This window comes from Lonchura striata, chromosome 6 (genome assembly GCF_046129695.1).
Source record: "Lonchura striata isolate bLonStr1 chromosome 6, bLonStr1.mat, whole genome shotgun sequence".
NCBI lineage: Eukaryota > Metazoa > Chordata > Aves > Passeriformes > Estrildidae > Lonchura > Lonchura striata.
This window is the reverse complement of record NC_134608.1, coordinates 10,060,632-10,085,789: the sequence shown is the minus strand read 5'-3', so window position 1 is coordinate 10,085,789 and position 25,158 is coordinate 10,060,632. Positions and strand designations below refer to the sequence as shown.

The window sequence follows — 25,158 nt, the reverse complement described above, 5'->3', positions numbered from 1 at the left end:
TTTTCCATTCCCTCTGGAGCATTGTAAAACCACTAAATTATGAGTTTATCAAATTGTGATCCTTGGAAACAACTGAATCAGGTAACATAGTGCTGTCAATTCTTCCCCCAAAACTCTGCAGGTAAAGTTCACTTTGAACATCTCCCTCTTTGCCCTCTACACTTCCATGTCCTTGTAGGAAACCTCACTGGCTATTTTTCGTGAGCTCCAGAGTTTATTAATGATCCCAGTTTTAAACCACCCAGGTGTGGCTTTGAGGTTCAGCTTCTGTTCCTCACCATATGAAGTACTTGGACTACTAATTCATCCCTAGCTTGGGTCTGTCAGGGCTTGGTAGGTCAGGTGCACACGGTGGGCCTTCCTGAAGTACAGGTGATTCTTTCATGTGTACAGAGTCAAGCAGAAGGATTCCTGCATCAAAATCCTCACTGTGGAAGCCCAGCCAAAGCTACTGGCTTTTACACAGTTTGAAGAAAGTAGTTTGGGATTAAAGGATCCCTAAAGAAAGTTGTTAGGTTTTCTTCCCCAGTATGGAGCCAACTGAATCTTTAATTTCCTTGTTATTTGCTTTTACCAGCCCATAATTATGAGCAGGAATAAATTCCTTTTGAATGATGCACCTACAAGTGCAGAGGTTAAGGTCACATTTGCAGAAAATCACATCAAGCTCCTATTAATGAGCTGGCAAGTGATTTGGAGAAAACTCTCTTTTCTGAATCAAGAAACATCCTTTAATTTCTTCCAACAGCCAAATCCTCTAATTTCACTTGTCAGGGAAGCTACATCAAATCGCCCACGAGCACACGCACTTAAAGGACATTCTGTCCCCTTTTGCAGAGACAATATTTTTAGTGTCCTACTAGCACAGAGTAAATGCCACAGTAATGCTGTTCAGTGACTCTCCTGCCTCACCCCTACACAATGATAATGCCTGTGTGGTTTTTTTCTTCTTCCTTGAGATCTTTGTAATGTAATCTTCCAGTTATGACAATGCATTGAAGTCCCAAAACCCAAGCTGTGTTCTTTTGCCAGAGGTAAAAATGTTGTGCTGTATTCGTTATGTCACAGAATCATTCTAAAATTATTGGCCCTTTTCCCTAAAACTTAATGGTGCTGCGCTACATGTGCATCATCTGAATAATCCTGGAATGATGAAAGAATCTGTCACAGTGCTCATACAATAACCTACAAAAATAAGAGCACGTTTCTTGCACATGTTTTCTGTATCATGAGCACACACTGGAGTTCTTGTCAATTGATAGCACTAAGATTTTCCACAATTGAAACCTGATAGCACTTAATAGCTAAACAGAACTGGTAGAGATGTTAGTCCTTGCTCAGACAAACCACAAACAAAATTGTTTGTTAGAGTTGCACAGGAACGTTCTGGCAAATTTTGAGGCACTGGCTTCTTGTAGAGATGCAATGGTGGGTCCCTCAAATAACAATTAGAAACAGTCTGTTGAAATGTACAGTACTGTGTGGATGAAAATCTACTTCCCTCTTCCCTGAAGCTCCCTTTTCTTATCATTCCAGTCTGAACTGTACTTCTATTTTCATGTCCTCTCAACCCTGTTGTTTGTTACAATCACTGCCAGGACTGTGTGGGCTTGTTCCAGGCTATGGATTCAGGACATTTAACCTCTCCATTAATGCTTCAAACTAACTCACTCCCTGTAAAACTGAAGGTAGAAAAAAACTTGAGTCTTTCATACAGTCTCATTATTCTCTTCTCCTCAACTGTAGCACTTGTCAGATGCATTATACATGAATAAACACATTTTTAGACAGCTCCTGAGATCAAAAAGCTCACACAGCTTCCCAATGTGAACAGGATTAATCTCTCTTAATTACTATATCAATTTATGGTGACACACAGATCTCATTAACCAAATTTAGGAACGGTAGCTTTCCTAAAAGGAGAGCTCTGAAAGGACACAAACCCAATTTGTGTACAAAAATGTTTCCATTCAGATGTTTTCACTGCTCTCTAGTCTAGTCCATCCCTTTGTGATCCAGACAGAGCAATGTGCCCCAGGGAGGGAGTTCATGTCTTTTCTTCATTCACTTGGCATGGCAAGACAAAGCAATGAATATTCAAGTCCTTTAAGCCCTTGAAGCCTCTTGGTGTCTAAAGGACAAGAGGGCTCTCAAAGAGTCTGAAAACTGTGAATGCTGAAATCTAGATTTATATTTGTTTGGTGATTGTGGTAAGGGGTGTTGCTTAGCCAGTAGTCCAGCCGGGTACAGAGGGCAGCCCACAGTGTGCAGAATTCAGAAGCATCTGCTCTGTTAAAGATGTCAGTGTCTCTGCTCCTGGGACAGATGAGCATGTCCTTCTGAGTGCTGGTTTTCTATTTCTTTTTTGCAGGTCTAAACACAGCATAGGAATTGAAACTTCCCAAATATTTCTATTTTAGACAGCCTCTCTCAGTCTGGAACTGCAATTTTGTTTTTGCCTTCCAGCCGTCTGCTAATTGTAGCTTTCCAATCTTCACTCCTAATATCTGCTTAATCATGTAATTCCAGCCTGTAACTGCAAGTCAGATCTGGCCTGCCTGACAGTACAGGAAAAAGCAGAGGGGACTCCTCTCCCACTTGTTGGGATCTGTAAGGACAGATGCTTGATGAGTTTGCTTCTAAGCCCTTTGTAGGTATATTTATTTGGGAGGGATGTATAAAAAATAACGATAACTATAGGCATGAAAGGGGAAAACAAAATTGACAGAACTATTAAAACCCATTGGATGGTCTCAGGTAGATGGAATACTAGCAGTTCACTGTTTTCTCATCTTTCACACCTGAGAAACTTCCAGCAGTGCAGGAAGTAACATTATTTTTTGTGTTTGCCTTCTGCATATTTGCTACTGCAAGCAAGAGCTTTCTTCCTTACCAAACGGCTTGAAAGTCTGTTTTCTGTAACCCTACTTCCCCCAGCAGTTGTGAGGAGGCAGCCTGATAAATCTTCACCAAGTTTGGTGTTGACGGGCTGTGCTCAGCTGACCAGCCCCAGGCAAGAGGAAGGGTGCTCTGCCTTTAATTGAAGGCTTGACAAGAACCGTAGGTGGCTTTGCAGCTTGTGTGGCAACAGCTGTGTGCAGGCTTTGCGTTTTTGACTGTAAATCCACAGCATGTGAATTCAAAAGCCTAAACGTACCTTCAAACCCTTCGAGTCAGAATAAATAAGAACAGACTTACTGTAAATGTAAATATATTTTGCTTTTTTGATTGCAATAGAAAACTTCAAAACCAAAAAGCCTGAATGAAGTAGTAGTGTGGTCTCTCAGATTCTTGTTTTGCAGACAAAGAGTTATTGTGAACTGACATTTAGTTAAGTCAGACATTTGTTCAGTTCCCTACACAGTAAGAATATAAATTCTTTCATTGTAACATGTATGCATCATAGTAACTTTCTTACTATGTAACAGAATTTTTTTCCTGAGCTTTTCTGTTTTACATCTGCAACCATGGTAGAGTGTGTAAGTTCTTTGGGCAGAAAAGATTAGCTGTCAGAATCAGGAACATTTTGGTAGTGCTGGCCATCCTAATGAACATACAAATCTAATTTCATGGGAGTTAATGGACTGGGCGTACAATTAAATCAGCATCAACAGACTTGGTTCATAAAGACACATACCAGCATTAGTTTTGCAAGTGATTATTAGATTTGGGTTTTAATTGTCATTCTAGGGAATTACTTGTCCAGGATACTTTGTTCTGAAGATTCATGATAAGAACCCCTTGGTGTGGAGACTTTATTTGAAGACTAAAATTAAATCCTACTTAGCGTATGGTGGATTAATCGTTGTGGAAAGTGTTCTTCCCCAGGCAGTACCCAGCACATCATTGCTGCACAGCAACTAGAGTGCTACAGTGATGCTTTCAGACCTGATGCTTTCTTTTTTTAGAGATCTGACTTTAGAAATGAAAAAGGAAAAAAAAAAAAGGGAGTTTGAGATAAAGCAGGCTTCATGTAGTCCCAGCATTGCCTCTATTTTTAGTAGGATGCTTTGCTCTGGCTTGCACGGGTTCTTTAACTACTTAGATGACTGGTATTGGAAGGTTTGACACTGGAGCCCAGGAGAGGGCTGGGAAGCAATGCAAATCAGGTCAGCAGGCATTTTCATCTAATTGTTACAAATGAAACAATAGCTGAAGCTGCATTGCCCAGTGTTCCTTTCTCCTGCACAAAAGCTTTTCAGGAAGGGCAGTTGCCTTGGGGGACACTGTGTCCCGGGTGAAAGCACATGCCCTGGCCTTATGGCAGACAGTGTCCTTATAATTCTTTGATCTGATTTGCTGTGGCTTTTCAGAGTAAATCTGAATCATTCTATTCTCAGCTGTTAAGGTGACATTGTAGCACTTAGAAAGGTGTAGGGGGCCTATTAATAGTCCGTATTAAGAATCAAAAATCAGAACTGTGCATAGACAAGGAGACAAGTGTTAGTTTATAACTTAAAAGTTCTGTCCTAGCATTTTACAACATTCACTGTAAGCCTGCACAATGTGATATCCAGTAAACTCCAATGCTCAGGAGACATGTTAGTGAGCTTGACTAAAAGGGTAAAGCCTTAACAGCACTCCATCTATGGCCTGGAGAGCTCCCTTTATTCTGTCCACGCATACCATCGTCCTCAGCTGAACACAGCCGCTTTTGTCAGGGGCGTGTGCACGCGCGCTGGGGCTCCAGCGCTGTGCAGTGTGTGGAGAATGACTTCTGCCTTTGTGTACGTGCCAGCTGCAGTTTGCTGCCTCAGTCCAGAGCAGTGGAGAGTGATCCCAAAAGAGTCGCTGCTCTGAAGGGATCAACTTTAACAGTTCTGCTGTGAACAAATGTCGAGGGTAACATTGGATGTGGGAGATGAATGAAGTTGCTGTTGTCATTTTTAAAGGGTCTGAAGCATCTTGTGGAGTTGTCCGTGTTTGATTTTGTGCTGACACTTTAAACCAACAAACTTGCCATGTGAAGATTGTTTTCACTTTGTATAACTGTAATTCTATGGGCATCTGGGAGAATTTGAAAAAAGATTAAAAGTGCTTCATTTTGGCTTTTGCCCTCTTTTCCACTACCTGTCTTATTTTGCAGGTGGCCGCATCTGCTCTTTCTCCCCCTGCATTGAACAAGTTCAAAGAACCTGCCTAGCAATGGAAGAATATGGTTTTACAGAGATTAACACCTTGGAAATTCTGCTCCGAGTGTACAATGTAAGGACAGTTAGCTTGCAAATCCCTGACCTTGGAAAAGCAGCTGAGGATAATTCTAGCACTGGCTTTGACAGCAGCAACCCATCACATCAAGACAGCCCGTGTGCTAATCTGCAGCAAGGGACTGTGCAGTTCAAGAGTGGCGTGCCACTGAGGGAGGTGGTTGGGCACACGGGGTACCTGACCTTTGCCACCAAGAGCCTGGTGTAGTACTTGCCCAGTTTGTGCAGTCTGGAGTGGAGTTGGTGTGTATTCTGTTTTCATGGCTCTTTTTTGTATGGCATCCAAAGTTTTACTTGTCAGGGAATTCCATATATAGTCAGATTTGGTTGGAATATGCTTTGTTTAAATAGCACACCAGCATTAAGCAGAGCAGCATCAAGGGAATGTTGAAACTCTGGAATGGTGCTCCACTTGCTGTCAGAAAGAAGATAAATTAATAGCAAATGGCCATTCACTGGAATGTGCAGAATTAAGATCTCTCACAAGAAAGCAAAAACAAACAACAGACAAATTACAAATAAGTTGGATTTTTTCCTCCTTTTTTCCTGAATTGCTTTCCCAGGTTTATGTTTTTATTTTTTTCTTAGCACCACTGGACACTATTTTTTTAACTTCTCTAGTGTCTGTGTTGCTCTGAAGAATGTGCAAGTGCCTACTTCCTCCATTTTAGATAAGAAAGTTCCAAGATTATAGAGTTGCCAGCATAACTGTTCACAGAATCAGTGTTTCTGTGGAATAGTGTTCCGGAGGATTATTGGCAACACTCAGGAACACAACCTCTTACTCCATTCCAGGCTGGCATCTGCAAATTATTTTGACTACACAGAGGTCAAAGAAGTGTGGTAATTGTTGGATTTAATTTAAATTCGTATATTGTGCTCATCAATTTGTAGTAGAAATTTGAACCTGGATCCATACAGTCATGTTCAAATAGAACAACCACTTGAATAGTTAATGAATCCACTGTGAAAATTAACTGAACAGCTGGCTAATATTATCTGAGCACCTCTTTGTAAGTGGTGTGGATGAGGTTCCAGTTGTTTGGTGATTTATTTCCATTATGGTGTATTGTCTTTATGCAGCTGAATGACAGAAAGATTGCTTTTGGCTGGATTTCTGTCTCCAAATTACATCAATAATGCACACTTAGTAAAATTCTCAACCAGCCTTATTAATTAAGTTTTCAGATCATTTACTCTTTGGTCTTCCATACAGAGCTGGTGGGTGTGATGAACTGTTTGAATGCTGGATTACATTTTGTATTTATAGATTAAAATAATAATGCAAATTTATTAAGTTCCCTCTTTTTTTTTTTCTTATTTTATTTTTAACAGTAAATTCACAAATATTCCTATTCCAGCAACAGGTGCATTTAGCATTTAGCTGTGCCTTGCATTTGGTACCTGAGCATATCGATTGCTGTGCAAGAGAAACAGCCATTCATAAACTACTGCTTGAACATTTAACCTGATATCCCTCCCCCATTCTTGACAAAAATAAACAAAGCTAAGCTTTTAACGTGTTTCAGCAGAACCCTAATCCATAATGGTTTAAAGAGAGCTCAACCGATCACGACTGCAAAGATAAACTGTTGAGCAGATTAAAGGCAGAAAGCAATTCTGTTCAGCTAAATCAGTTATGTAAGTTGGCCTACAACTGCAGCATATCCTCAGAAATTATGGGAAAGTTCCCTTTCTGCTGCTGTTCATGTTCTCCAGGCTGTGCAGTAAAGCTGCTGACGTGGTGCGTGGGGTTTGGTGGCTCTGTTAGCACATGTGTGCTTGTCTTTGGGGTTTGGTGGCTCTGTTAGAACGTGTGTGCCTGTGTTTGTGTGTGCACGTGTTTGTGTGTGCTGGGTTCACCACCCAGCAGCACAGCAAAGCACAGCTACTGACAGACCCCAGAAGAAAGGATGGGGACTTACAACCACAAGGTTCTCCCTAACTTCCTTCAAGGTGGCCCTCATTCACTGACAAGGGGGATCCCTAAGCTTCTCCAGGGATAATTCCAGCCCCAAACTTGATTGGTCTTTCCAGACAGAACTTATTTTAAAGTAATGTAACATCTAAACAGGACTAAAAAGGAACAAAGTCATGTTTCAGTACTACAAATAGATGTGGAATGGAAATATCAATGTGTCTTCCTGGAGTTTGAAACAAGGCTGATGCCTTTTTGCCTACAAAGCCCAATTCAAACCCCTTGAAATAAACCATTGACTTTGCTTGGTCCCGTATTGATTTAATCTCTGCTGAGGAAGGGCAAGCATTGCATAAGAAGGGAAGGATTTCATTTCTGTCTTTGCAGTCTTTAAAGGGCTTTCTGTGTTTTTGTTGCTGATGGCAGCCATGGCCAGCAGCACTGCACCACTTCCTGCTGTTGCTTTGTTATCAGGGTCACAGGGAGGATCCCACCCTGTCCAGTGTGGACAGTACTGTGCTGCCAGACCCCCCACTGTTTAATGCTGCTTATGGTCGCCTGTGTCCTACATTCTGGCTGCACTCCCTGCCAAAACTGGTAGATCAGAATGATGGGTCTTTACCTCCCCACTGGGGAAATCTGCCTGGGCCATACTTTTAGAGACTCATTTCTCTTCTGAATACATTTTAGTCTGCAGTATGGAACGAAACACTTCCTTTCCTGGTGCAGTTCAGTCACATGTTCAGGTGCACCTTTTCACTGCTGCTATGCACCAGGATGCCTCAGTTGTGGACGAGCACTAGGACACAGCTCTGCACAACAGCCAGGTCCCATTGTGCCCTATGCCCTGCAGGCTGGCATGGAGAGCAGGCTGTGACACCTGGCAGCCTCCAGGGCACACAGCAGTGACTGAGTGACATAAGAAACATGCAGAGCTCTGCTGCTGTTCACAGTTTACCTGTGTTTTAATTAAAGCATCACAGATCTGTATCTCACTGTGGTTTTTTCCTGCCTGCCTGTTGGCACAACACTATTCTCTGAAGATGATTGTAAATCCTGCTTGAGAACTTTAAAGGGACAAAGTGGCAAAAATTCTAGGAACTCACTCTTCTGCTTCATTTCCTGCTCTCCCTTCTCCTTAGGTACTTTGGGATACGTGATGGTGAGGAGATGGTTCTTCCTGGGAAGCATTCCAGAGATGAGGGTTCTGGTTCACACTCACTCCCTTGAGAGTACATCTGTGCTCCTTTAGTGCTGGTGAACAGGATGATTGAGGAAGTCATGGTGACCTAGAAACGAGAGGGGCCCAGACATGCAGTGATGTATTTGGGAACGAGTCCTCATCCCTGCAGGGTTTGCATCACTTGGATTTAGGAGTGTGCTGGGCAGCCTGGGTGTTCATGCCTTCCCAGGTTTGTTCTGGTCTGAGACCAGAGAACTGTGCCCTCCTGGGCTGCATTTCAGGGGTGTTTGGTGGTCCCAGCTCACCTCTGAGCCAGTGGGAGCAGTGCAGGCTTGGAAAAGGAAGGTTGAGAAATGCCTGAGCTCCTGGAGGCCATTGTTGGACTCCATCTTGGCTTCTGCTTGCACAAGTAGGAGAGAGGCACGATAAGAGCAGAGTGGGAGAGTCAGCATTGCATAACCATGATGTTACACCAAAGGTACGTGCAGCTGTGACCAGTCAAAGGGAGGAAAGGGGTTGCTGGAGTACCAGAAAGTTCTGGCTGTGTCGCCATGAGGGAAAGCATTTACATGCTTCTTTGCCTCTAGAGTGCTCCTCAGGAATGATGTTGTTTAGATGCCAAAAGAGTGGAGCCAGACTGTTATTTCCTTTCCCCCTACATGACAGCTTCTGAACTGGAATGAATCTGCATCAGCATCAACACAGGGAATAAGAGAAACCTTGAACTAAATAGTGAAATACAAATAATTCTCCTCACTGGTATCCAACCCTTTACCTGCATGTCTCACCCAGGAGATCTGTGTCCTTTTGCAGGCTGTTGTCCTCTGCTGCAGGGCAGCAGCTTTGAACTCTGAGGTAAACTGGTTGATATGCTGATAAGAACAACCACAAAGGCCAGCTGGGAACAGTCCCGTGGGCATCTCACTGTACATTGTGTTTCCCCCTGGCTGCTAAGGTCGAGTGGTCACTACTGGGCTTCCCCTTGCTGTGAGTGGTCCCTTCCCATCATCCCTGCTCCTGACCTCAGACCCAAAGCCAACAGCCATTCCAACAGCAACCAGCTCTTCCTGCGGCTCCAAGCCCACTGAGATTGCACAGCCAGGCTTTGGGCAGAGCATTTTCCTCTCCTCTTTACTGGAGTGCAGGACAGAGGCTGTATCTTACCAGCCCATCAGAGCATTTTCCTCTTCTCTTTACTGGAGTGCAGGACAGAGGCTGTATCTTACCAGCCCATCAAGACCTGCAGGTGCAGCTGAGTGCTCCTGACCAGGCACCCTGCAGAGAGTAGCACATTTGAGCTGCTGAAGACTTCAGCCTGAATTTACTGCCGTGGGTTGATGCTAAATATCGTATTCCTTTATAGTTGTTAAGAGGGCAATCTGCATGAGTGGTTCCAGTGGAGCTGTGGAGCTCTCCCCAGGGGTCCAGATAGCTGCAGGATATGTCAGAGATCAGGACCGAGTGAATTCAGAGCTTCTACTCCCAGAGGTGCAAGCTGAGTAGTCAAAGCTACGTCAGGAGAAGAAGGAGCCTTTTCCATCTCTTTCTGAAAGCTGATCCTGATTTACCAAGAAGCCCATGTGCATGACTAGGTCTAGTCAGCTCAGAGAAACTGTTGCTTTAGCAACCTCTCTTTGTATTAGGCACCATGCAGGAAGGGGAAGTCTGCAGTGGGATTTTCCTCTCCCTCATGTTGCTTTGGGAGAGCTGTAGTTCCCCCTCCTAACCTGAGTCAAAAATACATTTGCAGTAGTTTTGCCTACCCTGTGTCTGCAATTCAACGTGGCTGGTCCCTTGGCATGGGGAATGAAAGTTTGTGATGTCAAAATATTCTGAGACAGAAGTTTATTCCACTTGAGGGGTGAGGAAGATACTGAAGTTGTAGGCTCTGATACTTTTTACACTGGTCCCCCATTCCCTTAGGAATTGTCCATAAAGTATCATTTCAAAACAATTAAAAGAATCAAGGGCCACCTATTTGTAGGAATCAGCTGGATTTGAGAACCAAATCTGCTTGGAGGAAGCAGGGGAAGGAGTAGTAAGGTGGAGAATGATATCTAAGAGAAAGCTCTTCCTTTCCTGGCCTTTTGCAATAAAGAGGCAATTCCCCAGGAAATTCCAGATTCTCCTCTTGAAAGCTGTGGATCAAAATGCTCATTAGTGAGGATGTCAGTTCAATCAGGCTGTTATAACAAAGGATGCAGGGTGGGATCTACAGCTGATCGAGTGGAAAGGAGGGAGGGAAAGGGAAAAGTCTGCAGTCAGCTCAGCCTTTTGGATTACAGGTGCATCAAGTCACACTTAGAGGAGTTCAATATGGTTCAAATTATGTATCTGCATTACTGGGCAAGAACATTCAATGAGAAATTTGATTGCCTATGTTGAAAAATCAGGTTTAACTAAGAAAAAACTAACTACAGTTTCTGTATGTTCTCTTGATGTGTTTTTGTGTCCTCTGTCAGATAAGGTGGAAACATGTAAGAAAATGGATAATCATTAAGTGGAATACAGAACCCACAGGCACATCAATCTTCCCAGACAGGAGATTGACTTCCAATTTTTACCACCCAGTGTTTGCAGGAGGATCCTTCATTGCTAACATTTCCTCACTGATTTTAACAGCTCTTTAAAAAGAGAGGGAAGTGCCCTTTTGCAGCAGGGTGTGCAGATATTCTCATGGTTACAGCTGATCACCAGCCTGCAGACACGTGTCAGAGCAAGGATGGCAGCACTGGGCTCCTTTAGGTTTTTACACGGACTATAAATAGGACTGAATTCCCTCTGAAGGCATTACAGCCAGCCCTGTGCACTGCTGGCATTAGAGCAGCACCAAGAGGCCCAGGTGGGCTGAACACATGAACCTATCACAACCAAGAAAGTGCCACCAGCAAAGTGTGACCTGGTGAAAGCCACCAGCAAAGTGTGACCTGTGCACGACCATGTGGCACAGCAGCAGGCCTGGGGCTTCCTCCACTTCAGGGACAGTGCTGGGCCTTGAGCATCATCCCTTGGAGCATCTTCTGGCCCCAAGGGAGCACAAGGGCTCGGTTCCCCTCAGACTGAGTGCCTTTGCACCTGCCACTTCTGTGCCACTTCTGACAGAGCTGTAGTCTAAGAGTCTAGGTGCAGCGTGCTTGCCTAGGAAAAGAAAATGCAGTTCTTCCTCACGGTACATCTCTGTGAGACAGGATTTCTGCTTCATAAAGAAACAGTTCCTCTTTTATCATGCAGCTTGACTTTGATCCTGCAAACATTTACTGAGAGGGGAAGGGATTTGCAAAATGGCTGTGGCAGGAGATTGGAAATAACCTGCAGCTGTTGTGAGAGCATGGTGGTACCTCCACGTTAGGGAGCTGCTGGCTGCATGAAGAAAGAGCAGTTTCTCAAAGAAGGTAAAGGGATTTCATGCCCCAGCTCCTACTGACTTTTCTTATTTATTTCAGTGAGATTTCAGCACAGCTCCCTTGATCACCTGGGCCCTGGTTGCGTAGGCTTCTTTGGGAATCGCACAGCACCGTGCTCCTTTCAAAGGCTGATGCATGAGGGCATTGTGCAAGGCAGTGGCAGAATGAAAAAGAGGAGCTGACGCCCCAGATCTTCTCACAGCTCCTTCTTAAATAACTGTGCTCTCCTAATGCTCAGCCAGAATCTTCTCCAGAGCAAAACTCTCACATGGCAGCACCCCGGTGCCCACAACTTCTTACAGTACCTGGATGCAAATACAGTTAGATAATGTCTTGACTCATGTCACCACTCATTACCAAATCAGAGCATGCAGCCATATCAATGCTTAATGATCTTCTGAAACTTTAATTCATTTTACTCTGTAGCCATTTTCATAATTAGCTGTATTAATTTTATACAGATTAAAAATGTAAGTCAATCTCTTTGAAGTAGAAAAGTGGCATTTTAAAATCTACATTCTATCCCAAGCCTATAAATACATCTGCCTCATAGAAATCAGCTGTTTATGGTAGTTCTTATAGCAGAGAAGGTGACTCAAAGAGGCTTATGTGCTGCATTAGTTTTATCAGAGCTGAAAAAAACCTCCCAAATTCCCTGTGAATTAGAAGGATCAGTGACTATAGATAGATCCTATGCTCTTCCCCCACCAGCTAAAACATGGCACTGGTTTTGTATAGTCTGGATCCAAAGCAGTCACACTAGAAGAAAACAGTCACATTTTGTTGTACGTTTTACAGAATACTTTCTCAAGTAAAAATCAACAAAGCAGAAACATGACAAAGGCTGCTAATTGCTCAAACACAGTCGGTTTTCCTCCATGCCTGCCCCACTTTGTTGTAGCAAACCTAAGAGTGGTTGAATTCAATTATATACCCCAAAATAATATTAAAAGATCATGAGTAAGGCTGCAGAGCAGCCATGCAAAAAGCTAGGGAACCTAATAGAATTAAGGCACTTTCTGAAGCCATTAGTTGTAGGATAAATAAGGCTGAGTAATGAGTTCAGGGATAAGGGACAGAGGGCTGAGGTCCTAGCTGGGTCTCACAGGAGTCTGGAGGTCACCAGTGGCGTCCTGGTGTCTGTGCTGGTACTTGTGCAGCTCAGTGTTGTTATAAATGACCTGGAAAAAGGGCTGAGCACTTCCTCAGGGGAGTCTGCTGATGGTGCACAGTTATTTATGGCACTGAGGATGGGGACAAGTTATAAGGAACTATGAGAAGACTTTATGGGTGAGTCCTCATGACGGACTGGGCAATAAAGTGCAGGTGGAACTCATGCAGATAAATGCAAAGGGTCACCAGGGACAGCCCTGTTGGGAATTGTGAGTGGATGGTTGCTGGGTCTGCAGCACCAGGGCAGAGGAGCTCTGTGCTCAGCTGGCTGCTCCAGGCTGAGGAGCACCGTGAGAGGAGCACTGTCATGCTCTGAGGGAAATACAGGCTTGTTCCTTTTCACAGGAGCTGTTAGAAACCTCCTTGCGGAGTGTGACTAAGTGGAGCTAATCTAGGAGATAATTCCCATTTACTCCAATGTCCCACTGTACTTTCCTGCCAGTGATGGTCTAAAGCTCTGTGACACTTCCCAAACATGTAATGGCTGCTTGCTGCAAGTCAGAGTCAAGTTCCAGTTGTGTTTTCAACCACATAATAAGATTTATCTTGCAAAACTTTAGTGGTTCTTAACAGTACTTTTGCCCACTTGTAAGATCGTTATGACTTTGTTTCCTAAACATTTGAAAGTCTTTGAAAAGCAGAGGGCTTGCTCAGCTGTGTCCATAACATTCAAATTATACTTGACTTATTTTCTACCCTGTATTTTTCCTCTGTGCCTGCATGTTGCTGTTTAGCAAGTGCAGCAGTTCCTCAGAGACTGATGACAAAAACACCCTCCTACCTGCACTGCAGTCTGGGGAGCTAAACCTCCTGGCTCCATGCTTGAATCTGGGATGGACCAGAGAGTAAGACTTTTAAATTACTTATTTGAACACTATTACACCCCAAAAAACGAGGGCAGCAGCCACTGGAGCACCAGGAAGGGCACTGCCAGGTGGCAGCTTGGGTTGCAGTGGCTGGTGGAGAGCTGGGCTCCCCTCCCTGCCTGCCACTGCCCCTGCAGCCCATTGCCTGCTCCAGGGGCTGTGTCCTTGGGAGGTGGCACAGTTCAGCAGCCCAGCCTGTTTGCAGGCACTGGGATTTTACAAGGACTTTTAAGAGGCAGCTCTGCCTTGGGAAGGCGACGCAGCAGACACTGGTGATGGTGCTCTCCCCTGCAAGGCACCACACAGCTGTGGGGTTTATCTGTTTCACTGCTCCTGATCACAGCTCCCCATCATATTTCAGTGTATTTAAGACAACTATACGTCCAACTCTTCCACTTCTTTTGTGAAAAAAAAAAAATGCAATAAACACACACTACGATTTGCACAAAAGTTTTCAACAGCTCAGGCTAAAATAAGTCTTTATGTGCTTGGAATTTCTTTAAAATAATTGCTATTTATGCCTCTGTTTTTTTGGCTTTTTACCAATATAATCAGCATCATTTGGCTGTGCTGGAACAAATCTACAAGACTCTAGAACTGCACTTGTAGATCATGCAGATTAAGCATGAACTAATTAGTAGATTTCTGGATTTCTAAATCCACAGCTTTGGAAAAAGTTGTTAATGCCCATCAGTCTTCACACAACAAGAGAGAGGCAAAACCCAGACATGCAAGAAAAATGGCTACAGATGGACATATATGTCACAAATCTTTGCAAAGGAAAATTATTTAAAAAAAAAAAAAAAACACAAGAAGATATTAGGATAATAAGCAACAGCATTTTGGTTTTTTTTCCTAAATATTTCAATAATAAATTCACTTCTCTGCTTTTTCTGTCTGTAGTTCACTCTTTTGTGGAAATGAAACATGGTTCTGTAAGAACTAGAGGCCATAAACCACCGTGGGATAAAAAGGAAAAAGTAGCAGAAGCTGCAAAGATGAATATTGAATTCACCCACGAGTTAGTCTGAGCACATCCAAAAGCCATGACGTCAGTAAAAAGGAAAAAGCCTGACTATTGCCCTGGGAATGAAACCAAAAACTTGCTTTGCCAATATGTAAAGGTTTCTGAAAGTTTTCTAAAAGTTTCCTCAGGAGACAACAATAACTTGATTAGAAATGTTCCAGCAGATGATGAAGAACAATAACAGCTGCTCCAAAGCTCACTGCAAACAATGGAAAGTCCCCGTTGATTTGTTCAGTCTTGAACGGGGTCCAAAATTCACAGAATTTCACAGAAGAGGTAAAACCAGCTGTCTGCCTGCGACAGCAGCGTTCACGCAATGAGGGGACAGGAATGGCCCCATAATTCAAGCCCTGTCCAAAAACTGCCACTGACAGGCAAGAGCCTTAAAACAGGCCCTGGAAAAGTGGGTTCAGTGCTGGTCTGGAAGAAGGATGCTCCCTTCCCAGGCTTGATGGGATAACACAAACTCAGAAAGGTCTGTCTGGGATTAAACCTGTCGTGCATAAATTGTCATCGTTAATTCCTACGTGCCTTAAAGGAGGTGTTTTTACTTTCCTGCTTGGTTAGTCACACACAATCAGGATGTCCTCCTGATCTCACTGGTACCAGTTTTATGGGAGGTCTCTAGGATGCATTTCTTGGCACTGAGCTTATTAAACTGCCCATGGGGGTTAAATGGTCTGGGCAGACTCTGCTCTTTGCTCTGATCTGATAAACACCCCAGTCTGTGTCACCTTCTGAGCTTACTTGGGAGATACCTGTACATAAGTTGGCTCTAATGATTTTCCCTTGTCATCACCACCTAAAACCTTCCTTCCTCAGCTTCCAAGAGCAGGAAGCTGCCATGTCTCTGCCCAGAGCCCCCATTCCCATGCCCTATGCAATTAGAGACTGTTGCCCTACACAGTGCAATTAGAATTAATGAGGAAGTTTAAACCAATAACATCAGAAATGTGTTTGGCTCATTATCTTTGAGACACAGATAAAAGAAGCAAGACAGCCTCAAAACCATATGACAAATGTGACAGTCCTGGAGTCTGAATTCCAGGACTGCAGCAGCACCTGGGGAGTGCTGGGCTGAGGGGCACAGGCTGTGGGTGATGGAACAGCTTTGTAAGGAATTTAACTACAGATAGGGAGGGAACTGTTGGGGCAACAGAGTAAGCAGTGGGTTTTGCCAGCAAAAGGACAAATTCCTCTTTCACCTCTTGAGGACCTTGGAGTAAACCTGCTCAGTGAGGCTTTGTGCCTTTCCACAGTTCAGAGCAGAGCAGCTTTGTGCTGCAGCACAGGAGCTGGGGAAAATCAGCAGGAATAAACTGAATCCTAATAACATCTGCTTTACTTTCCTAGCCGTCCCCCACCACCACCTCACAAAAAGAGAAGCATTTGGGAAGTCCAAGAGATGCTTTCCCCATGATGCAGCTTAGAGTTGGTTTCAAAATAAAACCACATTTCTCTGCAAATAAAGCTTTAACAGCAGTGTTATTTATTTAACAGCAAAAACAAGCCAAAGACAAAATAAAACTTAACCCTGTTCCTGAGCCTTTCACTAGGTACATAATTATTTTGTCCTTTCTCACAAAATTATGTAGTCTTGTATTTGAAGGGAGCTTATGTTGCTCATACTCTTTTGGCCAGGTACAATAAATACTCCTAAAAGTAATCCTAATAAAGCTTGTGCAAGCATGCACAGTGTAAGCATGCTCCCTTCCCAAATTCCTGTCCCTGCCCCATGGAACAGAAATCAGGCTTTTTCCATTACATGGTTAAAGCCTGTGCACTGGCAGAGCAGAGGCTCTGGATCTTTGTCCTAGTAGTTAAAATCCCTCTGGAATTTGTGTCAATTTATCCAAAGGGCTACTTGGAAATACTGTGCAGGGCTTAAACCCCCTCCTCTGCGCTATTTTCGAGCACAAGCTCTAGCAGCTCTGAAGCATTTATTCCCAATTGCACCCACAACTTTTCATTTTGGTCTCTTTAATGTGTCAGTTTAAATCTCTTCCCCTTCCTCAGGCAGCTCTTGGGCTGTGCGGTGGCGTTGGGGCTGATGCCTGAGAGCAGGAGCTGTGCAAAGTGCTCTCACAGCAGCCACGCTTTCTCATTTCATGGCATTGCACATCTTGGTAGGCACAGGAAAGGCTGGTTTATGCCCAAAAAGCACACTGGCACTTCAGCATGTGCCAAGGCCATGCAGCCTTTGCTTTATCTCCAGAATCACCTGTATAGCTTTGCCTGCCTAGCTCATGTGCTGCGAATTCAGACATCAGTTCTGGGTGGGGTTTTCTTGCATTAGAAGTTTTATTTGGGGAAAACAAATCAGTTGTACCTCCACCACAAATTATCCCACTCAGCCATCAGTCCACACTTGCAAAGCAAGGGAAAGTTCCCCCCTGAGGTGGATGTTCCCCAGGGACAATGCTGCTGTGAGCTGCAAGAGCAGGAGGATCACATGTGCACTGTGCCCATATGTCCCTGTCACCTCGTGGGACACTGCAGGGAACGGATGTTATCCCTCTGGAGGAACCATGCTGCCTCCACATCTCTCACCAGGAGCTCACGAGGAGGGAGGAGGCAATTTCAGAAACTCACACCCCAGAACTGGGAAGGCTTTTTCCATGTTCCTTGCTGAAATTAGTCTTTCCACTTCTCTGCCAGTCCTCCTCCTCCCAGTCAGGCCTGTCACTGAGGAAATGCTAACTCCAGGAGCACCAGCGCGGATTTGGTGCACAGGCAGGGAGACTGCTCCTGCCCTTCTCTGGGGAATGAATTCCTCTATTAGCAGGGCAGTTTCTTGCAAATTCAAAACAAAGAAATGAAGAAAAAAGTGATTACCTACAGGAAAGCTTCAGCTGATGGAGCAGGGCCAGTGTCCCTGCTTGCCGCTGCCAGAGTAGACTGTGTCTGACCTTGGATGGGTCACTTGGGTCCAGCACAGCACTGTCGCAGGCAAGTCACTGCAGTCAGCCAGCAAGGGCCAGGCACTGCTGCTGCCTCTGCCCTTAGTGTTCTACTGTTCTTGTATTACTCATATAAAGCCTTCTAACATGCTTCTTTATAATATTACTTTATACTCTAAGAAGGACGTATGGACATGATGATCAATTATGTGCTAAAAGCAAAGTGAAGGATGCTTTATAAAGTCAGCTTTTTAGGGTTTTATTCAGTAAATTTGTGTCTTTTAGAATGCTATGTACATAGAAATAAAGATGTCTCATAATTACATCATTCAGGTCTACAATTTATATTTCTGAAAGCCAGGGAAAGTTCCAATATAATTCAGCCCCATCTCTGCACAAAATAAGGACTCAGTACTCTTCATCTAATAAGACAGCAAAGTGTTTGGAGGTCTCTGGAGTAGAGTTGCAGTAGCCAAATTCAGCTTTAACACACACCATCAGGGAGCCAGATGAGCTTGTTGTAGCACATATCATGAAGGGATTTATGTGATGCAGCCCTGGGGCGTCTCCTCTCACCTGCATCCCACAGGCCTGGGTTACACAGGGGCAGTGCTTCCCTTTAGTAATGAAAGTGCTCTCTCATTTTTCTCCAGATCTTCACAAGATATAGCCTGTTCTCAATGTAAATATCAAGAATCTCAAAAAGTTCTCCCTCACACTCAAAGGTAAATGAAAATGACCCTTTCTTGGAGATCACAATGTTTAAAAAGCCTCAATGAGCTTTTCTTATTCATAAAAATGCCTTGTTTTTAAAAGCTTGCCATTTCCTTAACAGCTTTAAATGTGTCTTTTGCATCTCTCCAAGTCTGCAACTCTTCTTCCTCCCACTTTCCTCCAAAGTCCATGTTATGCAGTATACTTGATATGATCTTGCAGCTGCTTCTCCCTGAGGAAAGTCCAGCAATTCACAAAATGGCAACAAGGAGAAAGTGTCAGCAGGAAAAGTTAATTTTAATGAGAAGGAAAATGCCCAGAGACAAAAGTCAAAGCCAGCTTGTGCTGCCAGTGGAAACCACTTGGTTCTGTGGGACACCCAAAAAACACACTCAGAGAAGTTGAGTCATACATGCACCTTTCTTGAGCTTCTCTCAAACTTTTTCTCTTAAAGTCCAGCCTGACACAACATAACATGGACATCTTGCATGATATCTCTCAATTCTGTCTGCCTGCAAAAAAACGGAAGAACTGACATTCTCTTGTTAATTCTTTTTCCAAACAAGAACCATTTTTAATTACAGATTTTAAGATGATATAATGTCCCTCCTGTGTTCTCCAGCACCCTGCTGTGTGCTTTTGCAGAGCAACGATAATATCTGGCAATGATAAGATCTTTATAAACCTGTTGTCCTTGTTAAACAAAGAGGACTTTGATTCTACAGTAACATTGCATTTGGTGAAAACCTGATTTGCAGACAGTCTTTTCCCATCAGCCTACTATGAAATTCACCCAGTGACCTTCAAGGGCTTTTGAGTTCATGTCTAGCAAAGCAATGGCACAGTGAGCACCTGACTTTCAACCCATTTTTCAGACCTGCCACTGCTGGCTCCACCTCTGCCTGTAACCTTTAGCCATGCATTTGGAGCTTGTAGTCAGCTCTTTTACCACCTGAGCCCTTTGAAATGCCTTTCAGCCCCATTGCAAATGGCAATACAAAAATGGTGATAGAGGGAGATTAAAGGCTGATGGCGGGTCTCAGAGGAACTGTGCTATCTCTCCAGTTCTCTGCCAATATTTTCCAGGAACTTACTTCCTCTTATATAAGTTATAGATATATTTTTTAAAAATTCAATCTGCCTTATGCAAATATTTCTTATCAGCAGATAACGCTCTTGCAGCACCAGACATATATGATTAGGGACCCTGGGCTTGAGGTGACACAGTGGTAGCACATGGTACCGTGCAGAACAGCAGCTGGACTCCTTCCACCTATAAAGTTAGTTGTTCTAACTATAAGGAATGAACCATTAAGCACAAATGACCCATCGAGCAATATGCTTTACAGACCACCACTTAGTGGACCCTCCAACATAGCTTATATGTGCCAGTTCAGGAGTGGGGTGAGTGGAAAATGTGGCTTTACTCCCTTAAACTCTTGAGATTAGCAAAATAATGTAAATGTATGTGATACAAATCACATGTCTGTGATCCAGGGTGCTTGCTGCTGTGGCACCCAGAAGGTCACAGCAATGCTTCCTTTCTTCTCATGACAATAATTTGTGGAACAGTTTTTAAGGGTGCCATGTATTTAGTGTTTTTCTCAATGAAACCATTCTCAGAATTTGGAGGTCAGACCTACACCCACAGACATCACTGGCAACCCTCCCATTGACTTCAGCAGCCTTTGAATCAGCCCCTCATTTCTGTGAGTGCTGTGGGAACACGGATACACAGTGCTCTGGCAGAAGCCTTTAAAAAGTGTATATTTGGGATAATTTCTCCCTCTGGCAGCAGCTTAATCATCAGACAGGAATAAGAGTAGCAGAAAGATCTTCCACCTTCCTACAATGAGTTAATTCTCTCCCCTGCTATATTAGCCGTCATACAGCTAAATATACTGTCATTTGTTTCTCACCCTCCTCCAGATCAGAGAGCTGCTTAATCACCGCCTGTCAGCTCCTGCCTTGCCATATTTCAGCCTGTTCATTTAAAATGTTGTTATTTGCTCCCTGGGCAGCCAGTAGTAAACCAGAGGAGCAATCAATAAATGTCCTTAACCAGAGCTCAGGCTGCAAGCGGAAGCATTGTCTAAAGCAATAGGGGGAGGATAAATCCCTGTTTCCTTCCCCAGCACTGCTGATTGCACATATGCACTGATTCACTTGTCAGCTTGCCATCAGCACACACGCTCTGCCTCCCGAAGCAAAGGGGTTGTGAGAGGAGAGAGAGCAAACCCCACCCAGGAACAGCCACTGTTCCCGTGGCTGAGCTGTCTCCTCTCCCAGCTGGACTCACACCTCCAGGACACCTCTCCCTGGGGAGGGTGGCTGCCTGCAGCCTGTCCCCATGCCCAGCCCCTGGGAGGCTCTGGCACTGGCTGGCATGTCCCAGCCCCACAGCATCCCACAGGCAGGCCACGCTCTAGGAAAAGCCCATAGCATGGCAGCAGCACATCAGAGTGGTGCTCTGCAAGCCAAGACTTCAAAGTGAACCAAATCCAAGGTGACCACAGCCACAGCTGGTAGCCCTTGGACCTGCAGGTTGGAGCTGCTGCCCCTTCAGAACAGGGGAGGAGCTGGTCTCCTCTCCATCATGACAGCTGGTGCCAAGTTGGTCCATTCTTCCCACATGTTGCTGGCTGTGCAGCTCATCAGCAGGAGCCAGGAATTTCTTTCTGGCCTTGAGCAGCACCCCAAAGCCTCCAAACCCACAGCTATTGTCAGAGCTGCAAACATTGCTCAGATGCAAGCAACATCCCCTTTCTCCTGCCCTCCCAGCCTCCTGTGTCAGGATTCTTTGGATGCAAATGTTGTTTTACTCCTCCCAGCCATCCCTTTGGAAGCTAGAGGGATTATTACTCTTCTTACCAGCATTTTACACTTGGACATTACCACAAGATTACAAAAAAGCAAAAGCAATCCTGAGTGTTGGCTACTGCAATTAAATTCAAAGTCATGGTCCAGACTGCAAAGTTGCCTCCTGTTGAAACTTGGCAATTAAGTAGATGTACCAAATGGGTTTTTAAAGGGCAATCTAAATTAGAGCTGTTAATTCCACTGCTGGCACAACCAGTAACTGCTTGGAAAAGGGTTCATGGGTGAAAAAAGTGGTAGAAATCAGTTTCATTCTATTCTGCCATGATGGAACCTTTTAGATGGCTCAGTCCCTGCCAAAGCTCCATCAGACAGTGTCTGGGTCAGTATGCTCTGGTCTGGCCTCAGCTCCTGAGCAGATGTTCCCATGCCATTTACTGCCACTGTGATGAACATCATAAGGCATAAACCTGGCATTAGGTGACAAACAGGGACCTAAACTACCCCTTCTGGGGCTGTTGAAGTGCCAGACCAGATCCTCAGGGCTGGAGGAACTGCATGCTCTGGGACAGGCCAAATGTGGCATAAAAGGGTTGTATCACGGCCACTTTGTCCCTGGGTGTGCAGACTTAACTGCAAGACCAAGCTTGCTTCTGTGCTCAGTGATGGGAGCTGGGAAACCCCTCTAGGGGCAGATGCCACTTAGTTATTATTTTATTTTTAATTCAATATTTATGCTCTGATCATCGCTGTTGACCCAAACATGACAATGCTCCTGCAAACCCCAGAGACAGATGAGAAGTTCCTTCCAAGTCAGCAGAAGGATTACCAGGGGTGCTAAAGCAGATCAGAAGTAGATATAACATAAAGCAGCTTCAAGTCATAGAAGGGGAAAATATTGTAGGAAAAGAGTAAAGGAAACAGAAGGTTACACAGATATCTCAAAATATCCTTTCATTCCTTCCAGGTATTAGTCAGTCTTGTCTCCAACCATAAAATGTCTTCTCCTAAAGAAACACCATTCTCTATCTTCCTTCTCCAAATGTGATCCAATATCTTCTGCCTTGACACTGGAAGTGGGGAGCAGGCACCCAGCTGTCACATTTGCAGCTGCCAAGGTGGAGACAAAAAATCCAGTCAATCCTGGCTGATCCCCCATGCCTGCCAGTGATCAGCTGTCAGCAGTGACTGGCTGTCCATGTTGTCCTGTCCCATGCATTCTCTGAAACCAGAGAGCTGCATGTGCAAATGGACCTGGCCCACACCCTTAACATTTTTTTTTTCCTTCTTCCTCCATCTTCTCTTGTAACAAACCATCTCCATGTGGAATCACAAGACAGCAATACTCCACTGCAGCAGCTCTTGGGTACCACAAAAGTTTGAGAGATGCTACCACAGGACTGCTTAGAAGAAAAAACACTTTGTAAACTCCATTCTTGGATGATAAAAGGTGTCACATGAATCATCCCCATCCCAGCCCAAGAGCACTATTAGTGTCAAGGGCAATAATAAAGAAGATAAGGAGTGCAGAAGAGCACATGCAGCACATTACTGCCATCACTAACAAGTCAATGAATCAAAGCATGAAAGTGAACGTGTGCAAAAATGTGTAAAGCTGAAGAAAGCATCCCTTATTCCCTCGCAGGGAGGGAGAAAATCTGTGTCAGCAAAACAAAGCTGCAAAAGCAGTATGAAAAGTTGAAGCTGTGCTGGCAATGCTGTGCCCTTGGGTGACTTTGGATAATGTCAATGGTCATCTACAAAATATGGATGGTGCCTCCTTTCCTGCACTGGTACTCATCTGGATTTGGTCTTTTTCCAAGTTCCCCTGGTAGGTGACCATTCTCTGTCCAGCACACAGGAACTCCCACATTTAGGCAAGAGTCCTCAAAACCTGAGTAAAATTCCTCACAAACTGTGCTTGGCTGCATTACACACAGAGAGAGTGAGGCGAGAGGCTCTGTAGTGGGCTGAAGACTGTCCTCTCTGGAATGAGGACATCCCTGTGAGGAGACTGCAAGTGTCCTATTTAGTACCCTTTCTCCAACACAATTATCATTACTGGTCCAGTATTCATTACTGGTCTTTGTATTCATGTCACTTGTCTCCACTTCAGATATTGTGATATTGCAGCATATTGCAGAGAGTGAGAGCATTCAGACAGTTTTTAATGAAACCATGCAGTGGTTTTCCTTCTTGTCTGCCAGACAGGGACTCTCACCATCATGCTCTGTGAACACCCTCTGCTCCGGAGCAGGAGCATCAGCCTAGACCCTGACTCAGGTTCTCCCTGCCTGAAAGGAAAGGACTCATTCACGACCTGATTCAGAGCCTCCTGACCCTCAGGAGAAGGGCTCATTCCAGTCCTGATTCACACTGCTGGGATCTGATTCAAACCCTCCTGGCCCAGCAGGGAAGTGGGACCGTGACTCAGATTTCCAGGTTCAGAGCCAGGTGACTCAGGACACACATGGGCCACAGCTGGGAAAACTTCTCCAAAAACACCTCTGCTCCTCTGCTACCTACTGGGGGACACGCTACCACCTGGGCTCTTGGGATGAGCTGTTCCAAGATGCACTTTGCACCAGGTCAGTACAACAAAGCTGTACATTCAGAGTGTGGCACCAGGACATTCAGGCTGAAGTTGTCCCCTGGGTAAATAGATGCTGATCCACCTCTGGCAATCACTGCATTTCCAACCTGTTGCAAGAATCTGCCTGGCAGAGCCCCTCCTCCTGACACAGTGCCAGCTCTTGTTCTGCAGACGCTGTTGGACTGATGCCCTTTGCGTCCTGCCGTGAAGAATGCAATGAGCTTTTTCGGCTTCAGCAGCTCAGGGCTGCTGGGTTTTGTACCTCGTGCTTACACTTATGGGACCTGACAGTGGCTCTTTAATTCTTAATCCTTCTGAGAAGCAGACTGTGTGTTCCTTCCAACTTGGATCCGTCTGGACCTCATTAGCTCCTCTCACTGGGTTGTGCCCAGAGGAGGTGGCAGACGAGCAGACCCAGGAAAATCACAGTCCGTCACTATGGTGTCACTGTGATCCAGCCCTGTGAATTTTATACTGAATTGGAACTGAACTCCTCGATAAAGCCCCTGAGGCTTTCCTGGTATTTCTGATTCTCCTTATACTTTCCTTTTTTGCCTTCCAGTTTCCACTTGTGTTCAGAACAGGTGTTAGGCTGGACCACAGGATGCAATGTGCTGATCTGTCTGAGGGTCCTTACTCTCAGTAATGGTGGGTGTTGGCTGGCCCCACATCTTCAAGGAAGCTGTGTGGGCATGTGTACATGGGGGAGGCTGGAAGCTTTAGAAAATCTTTCCTGACGTCATTGATGAGCAGTGAGAAGAGCAATTAAAGGCTTTAAAGAATCCAAGGCATGATCCATAGTGTTATTTTGTGAGCAGGAAATTCTACTAAGCACCCCAAGCACCCTCCTTGCATGAGGTCTGAACAGAGCAGCTTTCAGGGTGCTCAAGGAAACAGCACATCCCATTGGATCCCAATGCTCTCCCCAGGAACAGAGACACATTGCCCATTGCTATGTGCTTAGAAAGGGGTTGGACCAGCCTTCCCTTGGAATCTCAGATGTGCAAACACACAAAGAGAAAAAAAAAGAAAAGGTAAAAAAGAAGGAAGAGAAGAGGAGAGGAGACTTGTATCTCACAGATACACTGCAGAAAAAATTAGCTGGGATGGAGGTGGATTGTTAACTTTGTCAGCTGATTTGTATCTACAGGGACCAGCCTGGTACCAACAACCACCATGGCTACAGACTGGGCTTGAGGAAGCTGTTAGGTACTCCAAATGGACCAATACTGATCAAAATCAAACACACATAAAAATATCACTAAATATAACAACACTTGACTCCTCCCCACAGGCCTGGAAGTCAGGAACCAAAGGAGGAAACCAGGATGTCTCCAATATCAGCTGCCTCTGGCG

At 44.6% G+C, this 25,158-nt stretch overlaps 1 protein-coding gene across 2 annotated transcripts in view; it reads left to right on the top strand.

The window, feature by feature from the left end:
- Nucleotides 1-25,158, top strand: part of TRMT61A (tRNA methyltransferase 61A) — a 55,698-nt gene that overhangs the window by 16,381 nt on the left and 14,159 nt on the right. Inside the window, exon 4 of one of the 2 annotated variants that reach the window (XM_021528890.3) lies at nt 5,087-7,429. The exons of the other annotated variant lie outside the window; for it this stretch is intronic. Coding sequence (XP_021384565.1) covers nt 5,087-5,415 — 329 coding nt within the window. The 3' untranslated portion in view covers nt 5,416-7,429. Of the gene's footprint in view, nt 1-5,086; nt 7,430-25,158 lie in introns of those variants that run through there. 2 annotated transcript variants of the gene reach the window in all.